Source organism: Ursus maritimus, unplaced genomic scaffold, assembly GCF_017311325.1.
Source record: "Ursus maritimus isolate PB19 unplaced genomic scaffold, ASM1731132v1 scaffold_4, whole genome shotgun sequence".
Classification (NCBI taxonomy): domain Eukaryota; kingdom Metazoa; phylum Chordata; class Mammalia; order Carnivora; family Ursidae; genus Ursus; species Ursus maritimus.
Window position 1 is genome coordinate 52,958,558 of NW_024426552.1, and position 18,931 is coordinate 52,977,488.

Here is an 18,931-nt window from a genome sequence, read left to right on the forward strand (position 1 = left end):
TCAGCGCCAAAATCAGCAAGCCCACAACTTCATCGGGCAGAACAGACAGTTGCTCACCCTCATTTCACTGATAATATTGTCTACCTTTCATACCAACTACCATTCGTTCCTCAGTTTGCCAACCATAAGTTCTTATCAGTACTAGAATCTGCAAGATGTGAAAGATTAAGAAACCAAATCCCTATTCTTGGGAATGTGAAATTCAGAAACAGTCAACTGGGTCTCAGGTGAGCTTGATTCAGCTAAACTAACTCATCCTGTGAAGCCAATTAAAAAAAAATAGAATCCTAGTGTTTTGTGTTTTTTGTAGTTCTGCCTCCCTAGAGTGTAATATAGACAACACTTTATTTATTTGATATTCAATTAAGTTTTGGGGCGCCTGGGTGGCTCAGTCAGTTACGCAACCGACTCTTGATTTTGGCTCAGGTCATGACCTCGGGGTCAGGAGATCGAGTCCCACATAGGGCTCTATGCTAGGTGTGGAGCCTGTTTAGGATTCTCTCTCTCCCTCTGTCCACCCTCTCTTACCCCTCCAACTCTCACACACGAGCTCTCTCTCTCTCTCAAAAAAACAAAAAACAGTAAGTTTAAAGCAGAAGAGTTATTCAGATATTACCATGTTGTCCATTATATTCTCAGTACAAAAATCTGTGAGCTCAACAAATCCATGTGGTCGTAAACAGTCTATAAACTTTCCCTCTTTTCTACCCCCCCTGTAAACACCGTGACTGGTAGGTACTTTCACCCGCATTCTTCCATCATAGCAGGAAAAAAAAAAATCTTACTTTAGAAGCAAATGCCCTATTTCCAATGTGAGGAGCCATTTCAGTTCAAAGCCCCATTTTTCTGTGGCCCAGCATTTTTCAAACATCGACCACAGGTATTCTTAGTATCCGTCATCCCAAAGCCCTTTTTAAGTTACTGCAGCTTCAGAGACGGATCACTGGGTACCCCTCCAGGAACAGGACATAGCGACTGTGGAACAAGCGCACAGCCATGTCTCTCAAAGATTTAGGTGAAGAGCTGAAAAACAGTATTTTTGGTTGAAACTAAAGAAAACTGGATTGATCTGCCCTGAAGTTTCGCTAAGCTGCCAAGCCAGGGCCACAATGTTCTGCGTAACCCTTCACTGACTCTAAAGCTGGGCTTGGCTTGACACTTTCTCTCAGATTGACACAGTCCTTTGATCTCTGAACAAAATGCTTCCGTTCTACAGCCTGGGACCAGGTCTTGATTCGTCTAGGCCCCAAGCTCCTGCAGTTCCTGAGAAGGACTTCTAAAGCCTTTATGTAGTGTTGGCTGTAAAACTGACGTCCTAACCTTAGAGGTGGTCTGAGGCGGACTTCTTTTCAAAGAAACTTTTGGCCCTTAAGGCACGACGCCAGATCCTAATATGTTTCCAGCCATCTCTGTCCATCTTCACAGAGCGCCTTGCAGTCTCCAGGTTGTAGACCAGAGACATCCTTGACTTTCACGTGTGGCACGTGCACACACACACGGGAGCGATTATCTTGCTGTTATAACAAAGCACGGGGTTCTCCGGGCGAGCCCATTTCCCAGCCCTAGCTCCAAGTCACGTCTTCTGAGAAGACTTGGCTTGTGCCTGAAAGAGCCTCCTCTCTTTCACCAGGACCTCTGTCTAGTTTTTATTACTCTATTATAATTGTTATGTTTTGGCCCCAGCAGAGCATGTGCTCCTTGCCAGCGGTGGCTGTTTCAGCTTTGGTCTTGGGCTTATTCACGCACTGGTAGCCATTTGTTCAATGTCTACATGAGGCCTTTAAGACACGGCCACTCTCCCCGTCCCCTGCTGGATAACTACCCCTGGGTTCAGGTGTGCCTTGCCCCACTCACTTGGCCTCCTCCAAGTCCTCAGTCCTCTGGGCGATGTCGTCCGCATACTTCACTCTGCACCGCACCATCTCTCTGTTGCCTTTGGAGAGAGCCCGGAGCAGCTCGGCCTGGGCCTCCCGTTCTTCCTCATACTGCTCTTGGAGAAGGTCACGGTCACGCTTGGCTGACTGCAGGGCCTGGGCCAGGGCACTCTGGGACTTCACAGACACAACACGCATTAAAAAAGGGCATCGCTACCGTTAACAACGAAGGGCTTGGAGGTGACATCTTTTATTTTTTTAGATAAGGTTAATAACAACCTGCCACAAATTCAAGCTGAACCTGAACCTAGTAAGATAATACCAGGGAAAGAATTTGGGACGAGAAAGGATGGAGTATCTAATTGCTGCTGTTACGACGGGGAGCAGTGTTCTATTTCAGGAAATGCCTGCCTGACTATGTGGCCTTCAGCAACTGGCAGGTTCTGGAAATAGTGGGGAATGCAAAGGTAGCAAGAACATTCCCTATCATTTAGGCAGGAAGAGTCATAGCTAGCACTAGCCAAGATTGAGATCTTATTTGGACTAAAAAGGATCACTGAGATTTGGTCCAGCTTTTCATTCATTGATGAAAAAACAAAATCTTTTATTTCACATGTAAATCTCTGAACACTATCGCTGATCACTTTAAAACAGCACCATCCAATAGAACTTTCTATAAATGAAAATATTTTAGGGGCACGTGGGTGCCACAGTTGTTTAATTGTCCAACTCTTGGTTTTGGCTCAGGTCATGATCTCAGGGTTGTGAGATGGAGCTCTGCGCCAGGCTCCCTGCTCAACGTGGAGTCTGCTGGAGATTCTCTCTCCCTCTCTCTTTGCCCCTCCTGCTTGTGTTTGCATGCGCGCTCTCTCAAATAAATAAATCCATCTTTATTCAAAGAAGAAAATGTTTTATATATGCACCATCCAATATGGTAACCATAGCCCCATGTACCTATTGGACACTCAATATGTGCTTAGTACACTGTGTGGTCACAAGTGAATTTTAGTTTTAATTTAAATAAATTTAAGTTCACACAGCCCCCTGTGGTGCAGTAGTGGCTACCGTGGCTTTTGGACAGCAGAGCCGAGTTTAGTGAACATTTCTGTCACTTACATGGTGGTCTGGTTAACCTAGAAGCATCATTCCCAAGAGGGAACCCAGTCTAGTGGGAAGAACCCAGTCTAGTGGGGTGTGTGCCGGTCCTCATGGGTCCTTTCTGCAAATTAGGAAAAAGCATCTCCTCGGTCCGTGGATGCAGTTCTGGAAGCACAAGGCCTCGTTAATGGCAGCCTCAGCCAGACAGCCTTGGGCAGCTTTGACAGAACAGCAACAATACACAGTGACCCTGAGAAGGACGCAGGTTTTGAAATCCAATAAAATTGGCTTTAAATTGTGACCCTACCCCTCTTATATCTTCATTGAGCACCTGTTCGAGGCATTAGTGTTTACAGAAGTGAGATGAAGCTAAAGTCTTTGCCCTAAGGAGCCATAAAGGGGTGAGAGGATACATAAAATTAACATATAAACAAATTAAATGTTAATGCTGACAGCAGTAAGGGACTAGAACAGAATGACGACGCCGGATCTTTGGCTCCTTCACATCACTGCGCAAAGGCCTTGAGGAAGGGCCCGAACACCGTGGAAAGAGCGGCCATGAAAGTCCTATGGCAGGAGCAATGGTGACTTGTATAAGAGGCAGAGAGGAGGCCTGGGCAGCTGGAGGGGAGGAAATGAGGGAAGCAGACGTCTGACGTAAGGTCGCAGGAGGAGGCTTGAGCCAAAGCAAAGGGGCCTCTGAGGCCAGCTGGAAGCCACTGGGAAGTCAGCCAGAGAGATCTTCTAAAATCTAAATTAAGTCATCTCACTACAGGCACCGATTCCTTCGCGCTCCACTACTAGCTATATGACCTTGGGCATGTTATTTTTCTTCTCAGAGCCTTGGTTTCTTCATGTAAAAAGATATAATTCTACCTGTTCCCTAGGACTTATGTGAAGATTGAGATAACATGAGAGAAGTATTTAGCAGAAGGTCTGGTGCACAACCATGGTAGTCATTTAAAAACACAGGTATAATATAGAAAATCAGGAGAGTGGAGGGAATGGAATAAAATATTTAAGAACAGAAGTCTATAGTTTCATGACCTGCACCCCAGACTAGATGCCTTTGCAGGGAGATTACCTACAAGTGAGGCGCTGTGGGGTGTCAGTAACAAGGTGCCTCGAAGATGAACTAAGAATTAACTTGACATATCAGAGCTCAAAGGATTTCTCTTTCACCTTAGTCACTCTGCTTCACCTTAAAGGGCCACTTTCACTGGCGTCACCTGCTAGCAACATTATATATCCTCTTGGGAAGAAGTGACCAGTATGTATAGGTTATTGACAACTTAAAAGTGGTCTCGAACTAAGCCAGCCCCATTTATATCATTCTGGTCTCTTATTTAATTCCACTTCTTGGTGCAATTCAGAATCAAAGATCCATAAAGAGCCTCGCTGACTTCCTGTTCACGTCCTAATGCAAACGGAAATACACAGTTTGCCTGCTCTAGCTAAATCTGACAAACCAGACAAGCAATTTGAGTCACTGAGGAAGATCCCTCAGTGATGACGTTGCTTCCTGGCACATACACGGTCCACCATGTTCTTTTTCCCATAACTTCAGGGGCCCTTTCCTCTCTTTTATAGGAGGAGATACTGAGGCTGACCCATCGAGCACTATTTTTTTTTCTTTTTTCACACACAGGTGAGCTACTGGCGAGAAACAATAGATGCCTTACTTTGGATCCCTCTTCCACTTGCCCTTTCAGCTCTTCCATCTGCCGAGTGAAGTTGCTCTTTTCCCTGGAAAGCTGGTTTACGAGAGCTTCCTTTTCTTCCAACCTCCTCAGGAACTCTCCTGCAGAGAGATTTCACAAAGTGAGCTAATCACGCCTTCCTCCCCATCCACCGCCTTCTCCCATAACTTGTTCACTTGAAGGACAACCACCATGACTCCTAACACAAATTTTTAATATTTAGCAAGGGTCTGAGAGTCCAGTTATCAGCAAAGCCATGGCAATGATATGTTCCCGGATGCACGAAAGAGCCCTGATAAAGAACTGATTTTTAGCTGTAAGTTTGGGTCAATAACAGGTAGTACGAGCTACCATATGCTGAGTCTCTTCTATGCAGCAGGTGTTACTATCCAGCTTCATTTCCACAACTCCTTAATTATCCACTTTACAGAGGGGGAAACAGGGCAACTAACTTATATCTGATTGAGACACAAACATTTATGGCCAGTAACTGGTGGAAGTAGATTCAAATTAAGTTTTTAAGCCTGAAAACACATTCCTTCTGTGTTATGCTCCCTTGTTTATTTTATGTGGCTCTAACAATTTCTGACTATATAATCTTTCGGTGATTACAACTTCTTTGCCTCATCTGTAAAATGAGGATAACAATAAAAAGTTGTTGGGGTGCCTGGGTGGCTCAATCGGTTAAGCGTCCGACTCTTGGTTTCGGCTCAGGTCATGATCTCAGGATCATGAGATCGAGCCCTGTGTCAGGCTCTGTGTTCATGGCAGAGTCTGCTTTAGATTCTCTCCTCTCTCTCTCTCTCCCTCTGACCCTCACCCCCTGCTTGCACACTGTCTAAAATAAATACATAAAAATCTCTAAAAATTTGTTAATGGAAATTAAATGAATGTGTTTTGTGACTAATGTGTTTTCACCAATGTGAATGTGTTTTGTAGACTAACTGCTAAATAAATATTAAAAATAGTCATAAATAGTGGAGGATAGGACCATGACAGGGAGTAATTTCATTATACAGTAGTCTACCCTCTCTGTCTCTTTTGCTGGTGATAGGACAGCAATGCCTTGGTGATTAGCAATGGTACCAAATCCTGAGCCAATCGTGGGCAGAGGCAGTTGCTTCTATAGGGTAATTAGTGCTACACTAAAAGCCCACAATATTTGTGACCCTATACCTCTTACTATAAGCAAGTTCTAAAACTCTAAGCATTATAAGAAAGCATCTGTTTGGGCTAAAGCGGCAATTCTCAAACTTTTTGGTCTCAGAAACACTTTATATGCTTAAAATTTATTGGGGACCCCACAGAAATTTTGTTTACATGGATTTTACATTTAATAGATAACATATTTGAAATTAAAAGAGAAATTTAAAATGTGTATTAATTCATTTTCAAACAATAAAAATCTTAACGATGTGTTAACATGTTGACCTAAACAACAATTTTTTAAGAGGAAAAACTATATTTTCCAAAAGTACAAAACAGTTGGTGAGAAAAATGACATTATTTTACATTTTTATAAATCGCTGGCTTAATAAAAGCTAGATTTTCATATTTGCCTCTGAATGCAATCTATTGTAAAACACTGTTTTTATTGAAGTATGTGAAGAAAATCTAGCCTGTCACAGATACATTGGAAAAGGGAGATGTATTTTCATAGTCTTTTCAGATAATTGTGGCCATTACTTCATACTACACCAAAAGTCAACAAATAGAAATTTCTCAAGGGTTAGCTGCAATATGTTCCTCTGTCACATTAAAATTCATGAGTCTATCTTAAACTCTGAATGGATCTTTCACCCACACATAACTGTATAACATCATGAAGAGGTGATCTGAAAACTATGTGTTCACTGAATTACCCAGACCTCCCAGAATGTTGACACATTTCATACAATATTTTAAAAACATGTTTGTTAATATCACTACTGATCTCATCAGAAAAGTCTTTAAGAATTGAGAGCATCAGGCTCATGATGGCATATACACATTTTCTAAAATCTGATTTTTGCCTAAAAGCTCCAATTTTATTACTGGCAACAAAGAATGTCAGTTGTTTTCCTTGAAGCAAGAGGCTCACTTTGTTCACTTTTGAGAAAATATTTGCTAAATATCTGAGTCAGTACATAGTTTGTCAATTGTCCTTTTAAGTAAATAGGATGTTCCCTGAAAAAATCTGCTAGCTCAGCTCAGAACTTAATCGTCATTTGTGTGTCTTCATTGGAAAAGTGTCTGTTCATATCTTCTGCCCATTTTTTGATTTGATTAGTTGTTTCTCGTGTACTGAGTTTGAGAAGTTCTTTGTAGATCTTGGATACCAGTCTTTTATCTGTAGTGTCATTTGCAAATACCTTCTCCCATTCCGTGGGCTGCCTCTTAGTATTTTTAACTGTTTCCTTGGCTGTTCAGAAGCTTTTTATCTTGATGAAGTCCCACAAGTTCATTTTTTCTTTTGTTTCCCTTGCCTTTGGAGATGTGTCATGAAAAAAGTTGCTGTATGATGTCAAAGAGTTTGCAGCCTATCTTCTCCTCTAGGATTTTGATGGATTCCTGTCTCATACCGAGGTCGTTCATCCATTTGGAGTTTATCTTTGTGTATGGTGTGAGAGAGTGGTCAAGTTTCATTCTTTTGCATGTAGCTGTCCAATTTTCCCAGCACCGTTTATTGAAGAGACTGTCTTTTTTCCACCGGATGTTTTTTCCTGCTTTGTCAAAGATTAGTTGCTCAAAGAGCCGAGGGCCCATTTCTGGGTTCTCTATTCTGTTCCATTGGTCTACGTGTCTGTTTTTGTGCCAGTACCATGCTGTCTTGGTGATCACAGCTTTGTAGTATAGCTCGAAATCTGGCATTGTGATGCCCCCAGCTTTGTTTTTCCTTTTCAACACTTCCTTGGCGATTCGGGGCCTTTTCTGTTTCCATACAAATTTAAGGACTACTTGTTCCAGTTCTTCGAAAAATGTCATTGGTATTTTGATCGGGATAACATTGAAAGTGTAGATTGCTCTGGGTAGCATGGACATTTTAACTATGTTAATTCTTCCGATCCATGAGCATGGAATATTTTTCCATCTTTTTGTGTCTTCTTCAATGTCTTTCAAGAGTGATTTATAGTTTCTAGAATATAGTTCCTTTACGTCTCTGGTTAAGTTAATTCCAAGGTAACGTATGGTTTTTGGTGCTATTGTAAATGGGATGGATTTCCTAATTTCTCTTTCTTCGGTCTCATTATTCGTGCATAGAAATGCAACTGATTTCTGAGCATTGATTTTGTATCCTGCCACATTACTGAATTGCTCTATAACGTCTAATAGTTTGGGAGTGAATTCTTTTGGGTTTTCCATATAGAGTATCATGTCATCTGTGAAGGGAGACATTTTGACTTCTTCTTTGCCGATTTTGATACATTTTATCCCTTTTTGTTGTCTGATTGCTGTTGCAAGGACTTCTAGTACTATGTTGAATAATAATGGCGAGAGTGGGCATCCTTGTCGTGTTCCTGATCTTAAGGGAAAGGCTTTCAGCTTTTCCCCATTGAGAATGATATTCACTGTAGGCTTTTCATAGATGGTTTTATGAAATTGCGGAATGTACCCTCTATCCCCACACTCTGAAGGGTTTTAATCAGGAAAGGATACTGTATTTTGTCAAATGCTTTTTCTGCATCAATTGAGAGGAACATATGGTTGACTCTTTTTTTGTTGATATGATCTATCACACTGATCGATTTGCGAATGTTGAACCATGCTTGCATCCCAGGGATGAATCCCACTTGGTCTTGATGAATAATGCTTTTAATGTACTGTTGGATCTTATTAGCTAGGATCTTGTTGAGAATTTTGGCATCCATATTCATCAGGGATATCGGTCTGTAGTTCTCCTTTTTGATGGGGTCTTTGCCTGGTTTGGGGATCAAGGTAATACTGGCCTCATAGAATGAGTTTGGTAGTTTTCCTTCTGTTTCTATTTTTTGAAACAGCTTCAGGAGAATAGGTATTATTTCTTCTATGAATGTTTGGTAGAATTCCCTGGGGAATCCATGAGGCCCTGGACTCTTGTTTTGGGGGAGGTTTTTGATCACTGCTTCAATCTCTTCCTAATTAATCAGTCTGTTTAAATAATCAATTTCTTCCTGTTTCAGTCTTGGTAGTTTATAGGTTTCCAGGAAGGCATCCATTTCTTCCAGGTTGTTTAATTTATTGGCATAAGTGAAATAGGTGAAGGGGATTAAGAGCACTTACTGTGATGAGCACTGAGAAATGTACGGAATCATTCAATCACTACTCTGTACAACTGAAACTAATATAACACTATGTTAACTACACTGGAATTAAAATTTAAAAACTTCATAAAAATATAGAAGTCCTTTATGCATACTTCTTATTTTGTCAGAGAGAATATTAAAAAGATATATACTTGGGGTCAAGATATAATAAAATTAATTTTCACTGCTTCATTAAGGACATTCTTAACTTTTTTTTTTCGAACTGTGAGTACGTATCAGGAAATATAATGATTAATAGTATAGTGTGGTGCCACTGTCCTGATGCACGATGAGACTCCGGTAGTTTTAATGGTCACTGCTTTTGCAGCGTCAATATAAATGGCAAAAGAACTTTAAAAAGCAATCACTTTAACCTCATAGGCCCCCTGCAAGGATCTTGATGGTCACCGGTGTTCTGTGGACCAAACTGAAAATCTCTGGGTGACAACATCATATTGAAAAGGAGTCTGAAGAAATGTCAATCCACTAGGGGGTTGAGACTGACATATCACGTATCTTACAGAACAAGCGCCCACTTAACATGGCTTAATTGAGCACATTTACCACTGGTTTGCTTTGAAAGCAGAGTGTGATATGTTGACAGGGGACAGCATGAGACTAGTGGTAGTGGCAAAAAAGCAGCAAAAAATTTGGAACATAGACTCAGTGAGGGGAGGGGAGGTTTGGATAGGTATATACTTAAATTTGAATTCACACAAAGCCAAAAGGTGAAAATAAGAATTAAAGGAAGGAAGAAAAGGTCCTCCATCCTGAGCAGAATTATCACCTCACACCCACTTTCACTTCACTCACTTACCCACTAATTTCCTCATCAAAAAAGTGAGTGGAAAATTAATGCCAATAACTAGGGGGAGGTAGGCAGTGCCTATCACAACAATTTGTACAGCACATCATTCAGGACCCGACATATGGGTATTCTCCAGTCTTGTCACTGGACTGTGGAGCCCACAGACTACACCCTAAACGGCAGGGATCCAAGTGGGGATTTTGTGACAAGGCCGAGTGTCATACACCGTGCCCCCACTATCAGAGTCCTATTCAGTGTCCCTGCTAGAACCAAAACACGTTCTCCTGGGTTTCTAGGGTTATAGTTAGTTTTGCCAGCCCATTTTAAGTTAGCTTTAATTCTAGAGTTAGCATCTAGAAACAGGTGCCCACTAGCAGAAGGATGCGATACAGTCCAAATGGTCTTTATTCCCTTTTCAAAGTGTGTGCCTGGGCATCAAGAGTATTGTTTATTTTCATTGACCTAGGAATTTGGTCTCTGGAAATACATTCCTAAAAATAATTCTAATTACAGAGAAACATCTAGCCACATGCTGTTCATAGAGAAACAAGTTAAGCTACAAGGGAAGGTTAAGTAAGCCATAGTCCCTCTACTTGAGGGAGAAGCAGCCATTATAAATAACTACATATGCAAGATACAAAAAAAACTTAACGACAAATTGAAAAAGAAAAAACCCAAATAAATTGCCACAATGTAAAAGATTGGGAAAAAAACCCCACAAAACACACAAAAAAACTAGCATTAGTAGCCGATAGTAGAGAATAAACCGTGAGACATTTTCCTACTTTTTATTTATCAAATGTTTGTGCAGCACCAATAAGTGGCAGGCATTGCTCTAGATGATTGACACACATCACTGAATAAAACAAAGCTTTCATTCTTGCAGATGGAGACAGACAAGTAAGCACATTTGTCATGTCAAGTATGTAGTTTGTTTGAAGGTATTAAATACTATAACAAAGAAGCACAGAGAGAAAATGGGTTGAGAACAGTCAAATGTCACCTTCTCACCAAGCCCTATACTGACATCCCCCAGATATCTGCTTGATTAACCCTCATCTTCAAGTCTCTGGACGATTATTAGAGTATTCCAGGCAGAGGAAAAAGCTAGGGCAAGCCCCTAGGATGCGAGTGTGCCTGGTGTGTTAAAACAAAGCAGAATGAGAGACGGGGAAAGTAGTAGAAGAGGTCAGAGAGATAATGAGGGGCCCAATTACACGGCCTTTGTAGGCCATTGTACAGACTGTGGGTTTTACTAAGTGTAAAACAAAAAGTATGGGTTTATTATTGAAAATTAGAAAAAAATGCCTGTTTCAATGAGGTCGACATTATAAAAATTCATGTCTTACAGGCTGTTTGGACAGCCCCTGCCATCCTTTGATCTTGACAGATGCTTCATCCAACTGCATATTGCTTTTCTCCTTCCTGAAGGAGAGCTGGGCAGAGCCTCCCAAACCAGCACCAAGGCAACCCTCACCAGACAAGAGTGTATCTGTGGACAAGGTTAAATCAGAGGTTGCATTGCTCCCCTAGAATCTTTAAACGCTCACTCCATTTCAGTGCCTGGGTGATCATCTCAGTCATCCCTCCACCAGGCTGCTGGGACTGAAGCTCACTCACACCCAAAGCAGCCCATTTACTTACCATTCTCACTCCGTAGCTTTGTCTTCTGTGCGTTCAGCTCATTTGCCAACTGAGTCACTTCATCTAGTTTTGCATTTGCTTCCTTCAAGCGCTCTTCATACAGACCACAGAGCTTCTCGGAGTTAGCCTATGAGTTGAGAATGAAGGGCTGGATATGGTTCATGGAGGCCATGCTGAATTAGCTGCATAAGAAAGGGGGTGTGGTGCCTCGGACCCCTGGGCTCTCTTCGGCTCTGAAGACCACAGCTAACATTTGGGAAACTGTATCTTTTAATTTCAGCAAACACAGTAAAGTCAAGGTCTGGGCCTTTAAGCGTCCAAGCTTCTTAGGCTATAGGTGTCATGCAGAAAGCCAACTCTCTGGGTATTGTGACACTCTCTAGAATTCTTTGCTCTTCTGAAGAAGGAAACATGCCAAATACTGATGAAGTACATATCACTTCCTGACATTATATTTAACCCTCTTTCTCTCCCACTAGAATAGGTTTCATGAAAGTAGAGATTCTCTTTGATCACAGATAACCCCTTAGTGCCTAGAATAGTGTCAAGCACATATGAGAAGCTCGATAAACAGTTGGGGACATGCAGAGGGGAGGAAAGGAACAGGGGAAGAAGGAAGGAAATCCAAAGGGCTGACCAAGCAGTACAGAAGAAAGTAGATAGATCCGAGCTGCAATGGCTTAATGACGGAAATCTGAACTGCGAAAGCATCTGCATCCTCTGGATCACTAAGGCTGCAGGCTCGAGGCAACCCTGTTGAGTTAATTCTAAACTCCAATTTCTCAGAATGGGTTTTTCGTGCTTGGTGGAAAGGATATGCCATTTGGCCTTTGTACTTCTACCTGATTTAAGTAACCAATCTACCCATCAGATTTCTGCCAGACCCTGGAACTAATGCTAGTGACTTTGAGACTCAAGATTCTTAAACAGGACCAAGAGCTGCCAGACATAAAATGGTTGTATCCCCGTTATCTAGCTGTAGTTTGCATCCTTGTTATTAATATGATCGGAAGTTACATTGGTGGTTCTATAGATCCATAGTTCTATAGATAGCTGTTTGTTTTGCTCTTTGCATGTATTAAATCTCAATCCGTAGAACAGTCCCATGAGATCTTTGTTTCTACAATGAGTGCTACGGAAAAGGAAGAATTAAGACAATAAAGAAGGGATCACACCAATGGCATTCCAAGAAAATGGTGATGCATGTGAAATCGGATAGTAAGCCTAATAGTCTGAATGTTTACCTAATTTGTGGTGATGTAGCAATGGCGAAGGACCAGACATTTAAAAGATGCCAGGTTTAGTCCTCTGAAAAATCCCTGAACCAGCAAAAACCTTGGAGACCTCCAGCTAGAGCCAACTCTATGTTGAAGATTATTCTCTTCAAGCTTACACTAGTGACTATTCTAAACTCCCAACGAAAAACTACCAGATTACATCTTCTTGTATCCCCATGGCAGTGTGCAGTGCTTGACACAAAATAGGTACTTAATAAATGTTTCAGACAATCAAATTATTGCCTGAGTGAGAGATTGGCCAACATGCCCACTAAAGTTTACCTAGAGGTCATATTCTAGCTTTCCTTCTAATCTCCAACCCCTTTTAACTTGGTCAAGATATTATCCACTGATGAGCAAACAAGTGAAGAGCCAAATCGTGTGCATGCTCCTTTGGAGGCTGAAGAGGAAGGTCATGGAGTTCAAGTTCGAAGATGTTCTACAGCACACCCAGGCTTGCTGGTGATTGTGCACCTACAGTTGGCAGAGATTCGATGGCCAGCTTCTCATACAATGTCATCAGCGTCACATAGGTTAGAGCCCTGAAGTTAAATGTCAGGCACACTCAAATATCCCTTCTCCACTGGCTACTAGAAAAAAAGCTATTGTAGTGATAAATCTAACAGTCTTTAGATAGTCTGAGATCTCTAACTATATTTTGAACGTTGAATGTTTGCTCTCACTCCTAAAAGGAATTTGACAAAGTTGGCACACTCTTTTTTTTCATCAAAATATCCCTTAAGAGTCCAGATTGACTCTGTTTTATAAATGAGAAAACAGAGTCAGAGAGGCTAAACACCTTGTCCAAATTCACACAGCTGGAGAGTGTTGGAATTGGGATTTGCACTGATAATGGCCTGTGCAGAGGCAAGGAAAAAACAGTAAAATACTAGATTCCTAAGTATCTGTTATATAAAGTAGTAATGACAAAGGGAATGTGACATTGACATCCTAGTTGACTCATACTGTCGAGAATCCTGAGTGCCGGAAGAAACTGGATAAAAATATGATAACTATGTGAACCATCTTTATTTTATGTTGTCTCCGATAATAAATGACCCATTAACTGGGACAGGAAGAACACATCCAGGTGTGAGAAATGGCACTTCTGTTTATGGCCCTCAATATTCTACGCTTTGCACCTGCTTGCTGAGGGTGAAAGAACACAGAGCTCTATAAGACAACTTAGTCAATGGTGTGTGGAAATGGCAAGCAAAGGAGCCAGAGAATCCCCAGTTTTTAAGAGACTCCTGTGTAGTAAAGCCCAGCTGGGCTGTGTATGTGTGCAGAGTAGGCAGCTACCTGGGCAGACAGAAAACGCACTTGCTCGTAGGCATAGCTTCATATGGTAGGTATTTCGTGGGCAATGTTAACCACTGGCAGAGTGTTTCCAATTTACAATGTATTTTTTATAAGCAGGATCTGCAAAAGACATTGAAATTGTTTATCTAAAGGTAGCCTATACAGGGACATATCATTCAAATGGGTTGTAACATGATGGTACAAATTCAAATTTAAGCATAAAGGATAGACACTACATTTTCATACCAGGAAAGAAGAGGTTAATGGAATAATGTACATTCATCTTAAAGCTGATTCTTAAAATGCTGCCTAAGAATGCTGTCTCCCAGAGATGCAGGAACCAATGGGAATTCAAAATAATCAAGATAATTGTGAGATTGCCCATAACTTCTAAATTTCCCTGGGCTTCTCTGTCAGCATAATATACTTTTTGAAAATGCTTCAGTTCCCACTGTACCAGTGAGTATTGGCATTTCTGGCATTATAATTCAGGAAAAGATGAAATAAACAATTCAAGAGAAATTTCAGCATAACGTATATGCCTATGAGAGTGAACAGAATCAATTTATCTCACCAAGAAATATTTAAGGCAGCAGAAGAATGTGGCCACCCACCAACATAAACAAAATTGGGGGTTGAGGCCCATCCCTACCGTAATTGTATGACCTTGGATAGTCACTGAACGTATGGGCCACAGAATTCCCAAGAGGCATATGTAAAAGTTAATGCTAGTACTTGTGTATACAGGTTATGCATATCACGTAGTGAGTCTGAGTAAAATAAGACCTAGTTTCTGCCTTAGAGATGCTTTCTATTTAAGCAAAGTTAAAAGACTATATAATGCAGTAGTACAAGAGGGATCCCAAAAGTGCTACCGTGATTCTGAAACAGATAAAGTTTTAATATGGAAAGTTGAACTGGAGCATTCCAGGGAGAGGGCTTAGTTTGGAAAAGGCATATTGGTGGAAAAAGGACACTTGGTGGAGGGCAAACCTTCTAGCTTGGCTGAAATAGCAGGTCCATGAAGCAAAGTAATGGAATCTAAAACTGGCAGGGTAGGTTGAGTCGGATCACAGCCATAGGGTACCTTGAAAAGCAGCAGTTTGGAGTTCACTGTTAAGCAGGGACATGATTCTATAAAGCCATGTCCAGAGATATTCTTACAGATACTATATAGGATAGATTTAAAAAAGAAGAAGAAACACTAGAAGCAAAAAGGATAATTTAGGAAACTATGTTACTAGTCCAGTTAAAAGGTAATGAAAGTCCTTCCTGCATGTGGGAATAGAATGGAAAACTGTAAGACAGTGAAGAATTGACCTGCTGTAAGAACTGATTGGAAAGCAAAGAACGAGAGAGGGAACAAATAATTACAGGCTTAGAGCGTGGGTGATGGGAAGAAACGGTGCCAGCAACAGAAATGTCCACAAGAAACACCAGATTCAGAAGAAGGTGATGAATTTGCTTTTAGACACAGTAATTTGAGGAAAGGAGGCATTACTGATCTTTGAAAGAACAACTTAAGAGAATACTTTTAAGAAAAGCAGGGGTAATAAAAGACACTGCAGAGGCTACAGGATTGAGGAGGTAGTGAGGCAGATATATATCCGCTGGTGGGAGCTAGCTTCCTAAGATGGCCTCCCCAATGTCCAACACCCTCTGGTATTCACACCTTTGTAAAGACCCCTAGCCTGTGACTTATAATGGAATCACTCTACTGCACTCTAAGTCGGCCTCGCTAGAATTATTGCAGCTTCTTAGTCTCTTGTCGTACTTGCTCTTGCGCCCTAAACTGCCTTGTAAGAAGTCCAAGTCCCCCATGGTTGCCGTGCTGTGAGGAAAACCTTGCTAGCCACATGGCAAGAGAGGTTTCCAACTAGCCCCCAGCCGTTCTAGTTAGCTGTCCCAGCCCAGAAGTCAGACACGAGAATGAATAAACCTTCAGATGACTCCAGTCTCAACTGCCATCTGAGCTAAGCCTGTCAATCCCAGAACCAAGAGAGATGATAATAAATTACTGTTTGAAGCTACAAGGTTTGGGGATGATTTGTTATACAGCAATAGATAAATGGAACAATACTCTTTGGTCAAGGAGACAGAGGCAGATATAGATAGACTTTACTTTCCTCCTCCTAGTATCTGAGGAAACGTCTTTCTTATTTTGGTTTGTTTTTGCAGTGGGTGAATAATGGTTATGTGGAAAAATATTTTATTCTTTGGGACAAGAAAGAAAGAAATAGATGAGTATAAGAAAAATATAAGGTGAAAAGAGAAGTTATACTGAATGGTCTTGATCTTATCAGGTAGGTCTTACCATTTATTGAAAAGGATTTAGAAAGTCAGGGTTAGAATCTAAGGGAGGATTTTGTTTAAAATAAAACAGTGAATTAGAAGAATAAAGAACTTCTGAGCAGCAATGAAATTCTAGAGGAAATTGGAAAGTATGAAATTCATATCTAATTAGTATGGATTTATGGTGAACCTATCAACAGTTTTATGACTATGACTTCCTACTAAGATGTGCAGAAACAGAAGAATTCCTGAGGATAAACAAGAGGCACAGTAGATTATAAAGAGTAAGGATTCTAGAGCCTCATTTGGGCTGAGGAAAGCAAATGAAGCCTACAGGGCATGGAGAAAGAATGCTTTCATCGCCGAAAGAAAGATGAGTCCACATAAACAGAACACAGAAGAGACAGAGGAGAGAGGACTTAAATCCTTACTAGATTTACATTCTAAGACAATTAGGGGTGGGTCGCAGGGATAGTGGAGAGAGAGAGAAAGAAAAACAAGGTGGTTGTGTTTCTTTCTACTTAATGAGGTTTTTAAAGGGAATTAATGCTAAATATTTGAGAAGTCACTCAGTCTCTCTGAAGAAATACCACATTTTTCTGGCTATGGCCCATGCAAGTTGAGCTTTATTATTGGTTTGTCTCTTTCCCAGATAACTTTACAAATTCTGCTCACAAGGAGAATGTGACTCTGGCTACAGGCATACCTTGGTGATATTGCATGTTCAGTGCCAGACCATATAATAAAGGTAATATCACAATAAAGTCAGTCAGTGAATTTTTTGGTTTCCCAGCGCTCATAAAAGTTAGGGTTATACTATACTGTAGTCTATTAACTGTGCAATGGCATTGTCTCTAAAAAATGTGTATGCCATAATTTAAAATGCTTTATTGCTAAAAAAAAATGCTAACCATCATCTGAGCTTTCAGCGAGTCATAATATTTTTGCTGGTGGAGGACATTGCTCAATGTTGATGGCTGCTGACTGACCAGGGTGGTGGTTGCTGGAGGTTGGGATGGCTGTGAAAATTTCTTAAAGAAAGACAATGAGTTTTGATGCATCAATTGACTCTTCCTTTCATAAATGATTTCTGTGTAGCATGTGATGCTGTTAGGTTGCATTTTACCCACAGCAGAGCTCCCTTCAAAATTGGAGTCAATCCTTTCAAAACCTGCTGCTGCTTTATTAACTAACTTTATGTAATATTCTAAATACATTGTTGCCACTTCAGCAGTCCTCACAGCATCTTCACCAGTAGATTGTGTCTCAAGAAACCACTTACTTTGCTCATCCGTAAGTAACAACTCCTTATCTGTTAGAGTTGTATCATGAGATTTCAGCCATTCAGTCTCATCTTCAGGCTCCACTTCTAATTCTAGTTCTCTTGCTATTTCCACCACATCTTCAGTTACTTCCTCTAGTGGAGTCTTGAACCTCTCAAAGTTATCCAGAAGGATTGGAACCAACTTCTTCAAAACTCATGTTAATGTTGATATTTTCACCTCTTCCTATGAATCATGAATGTTCTTAATCTAGAATGGTGAATACTTTCCCAAAGACTTTCAATTTACTTTGCCCAGATCCATCAGTGATTCTGTTGGATCTGTGGCAGCTATAGACTTAAAAATGTATTTCTTAAATCATGAGATCTGAAAGTCAAAAATGACTCCTTGAACCATGGGCTGTAGAATGGCTGTTGTGTTCGCAGGCATGAAGACAATGTGAATCTTATTGTATATCGTCATTAGAGCTCTTCAGTGACCAGGAGCATTGTCAATGAGTAGTAGTATTTTGAAAGGAATCTTCTTTTCCAAGCAGTAGGTCTCAACTGTGGGCTTCAAATACGTGTTGTCATTCAGGTTTTGTTTTTCCATTTCTATAGTACAGGCAAAGTAGACTTAGCACAATTCTTAAGGGTCCTAGGGTTTTCAGAATGGCAAATGAGCATTAGCTTCAACTTTAGCCCCTAACAATAGAGTTAACCTGTCCTTTGAAACCAGGCATTGCCTTCTTCTCTCTAGCTATGAAAGTTCTAGATGGCATCTTTTTCCAATAGAAGACTGTTTGTCTACATTGAGCTTCTTTGTGTAGTGTAGCCATCTCCATGAATTATCTAAGCTAGATCTTCTGGAAAACTTGCTGCAATTTCTGCATCAGCAACTGTTGCTTCACCTGGCACTTTTATATTATAGAGACAGATCCTTTCCTTAAACTTCATGAACAAACCTCTGCTAGCTTCAAACATGTCCTACAGCTTCCTCACTTCTCTTGGCCTTCACAGAATTGGAGAGTTAGGCCCTTGCTCTGGATTAGGTTTTAGCTTAAGGGAATGCTGTAGCTGTTTTGATTGCCTATCCAGACCACTAAAACTTTCTCCATTATCAGCAATAAGTCTGTTTCACTTGCTTATAATTCATGTGCTCATTGGAGTAGCACTTCTAATTTCCTTCAAGACTTTTTCCTTTGTATTCACAAGTTGGCAAACCATTTGGCACAAGAGGCCTAGCTAGCTTTTAGCCTGTCTTGGCTTCTAACATGCCTTCCTCACTAAGCTTAATCATTTTTAGCTTTTGATTTAAAGTGAGAGATGTACAACTCTTCCTTTCGCTTGAACACTTAGAAGGCATTTTAAGGTTATTAACTGGCCTAATTTCAAAATTGTTGTGTCTCAGGG

At 40.8% G+C, this 18,931-nt stretch overlaps 1 protein-coding gene across 1 annotated transcript in view; it reads right to left on the reverse strand.

The window, feature by feature from the left end:
* Window positions 1-18,931, reverse strand: part of MYH15 (myosin heavy chain 15) — a 147,000-nt gene that overhangs the window by 47,633 nt on the left and 80,436 nt on the right. The window contains exons 28-30 of the mRNA XM_008706610.2: window positions 11,387-11,513; window positions 4,655-4,773; window positions 1,855-2,051 (exon numbers count right to left, since the gene is read on the reverse strand). Of these exons, the coding sequence (XP_008704832.2) occupies window positions 1,855-2,051; window positions 4,655-4,773; window positions 11,387-11,513 (443 nt within the window). The remainder of the gene's footprint in view (window positions 1-1,854; window positions 2,052-4,654; window positions 4,774-11,386; window positions 11,514-18,931) is intronic.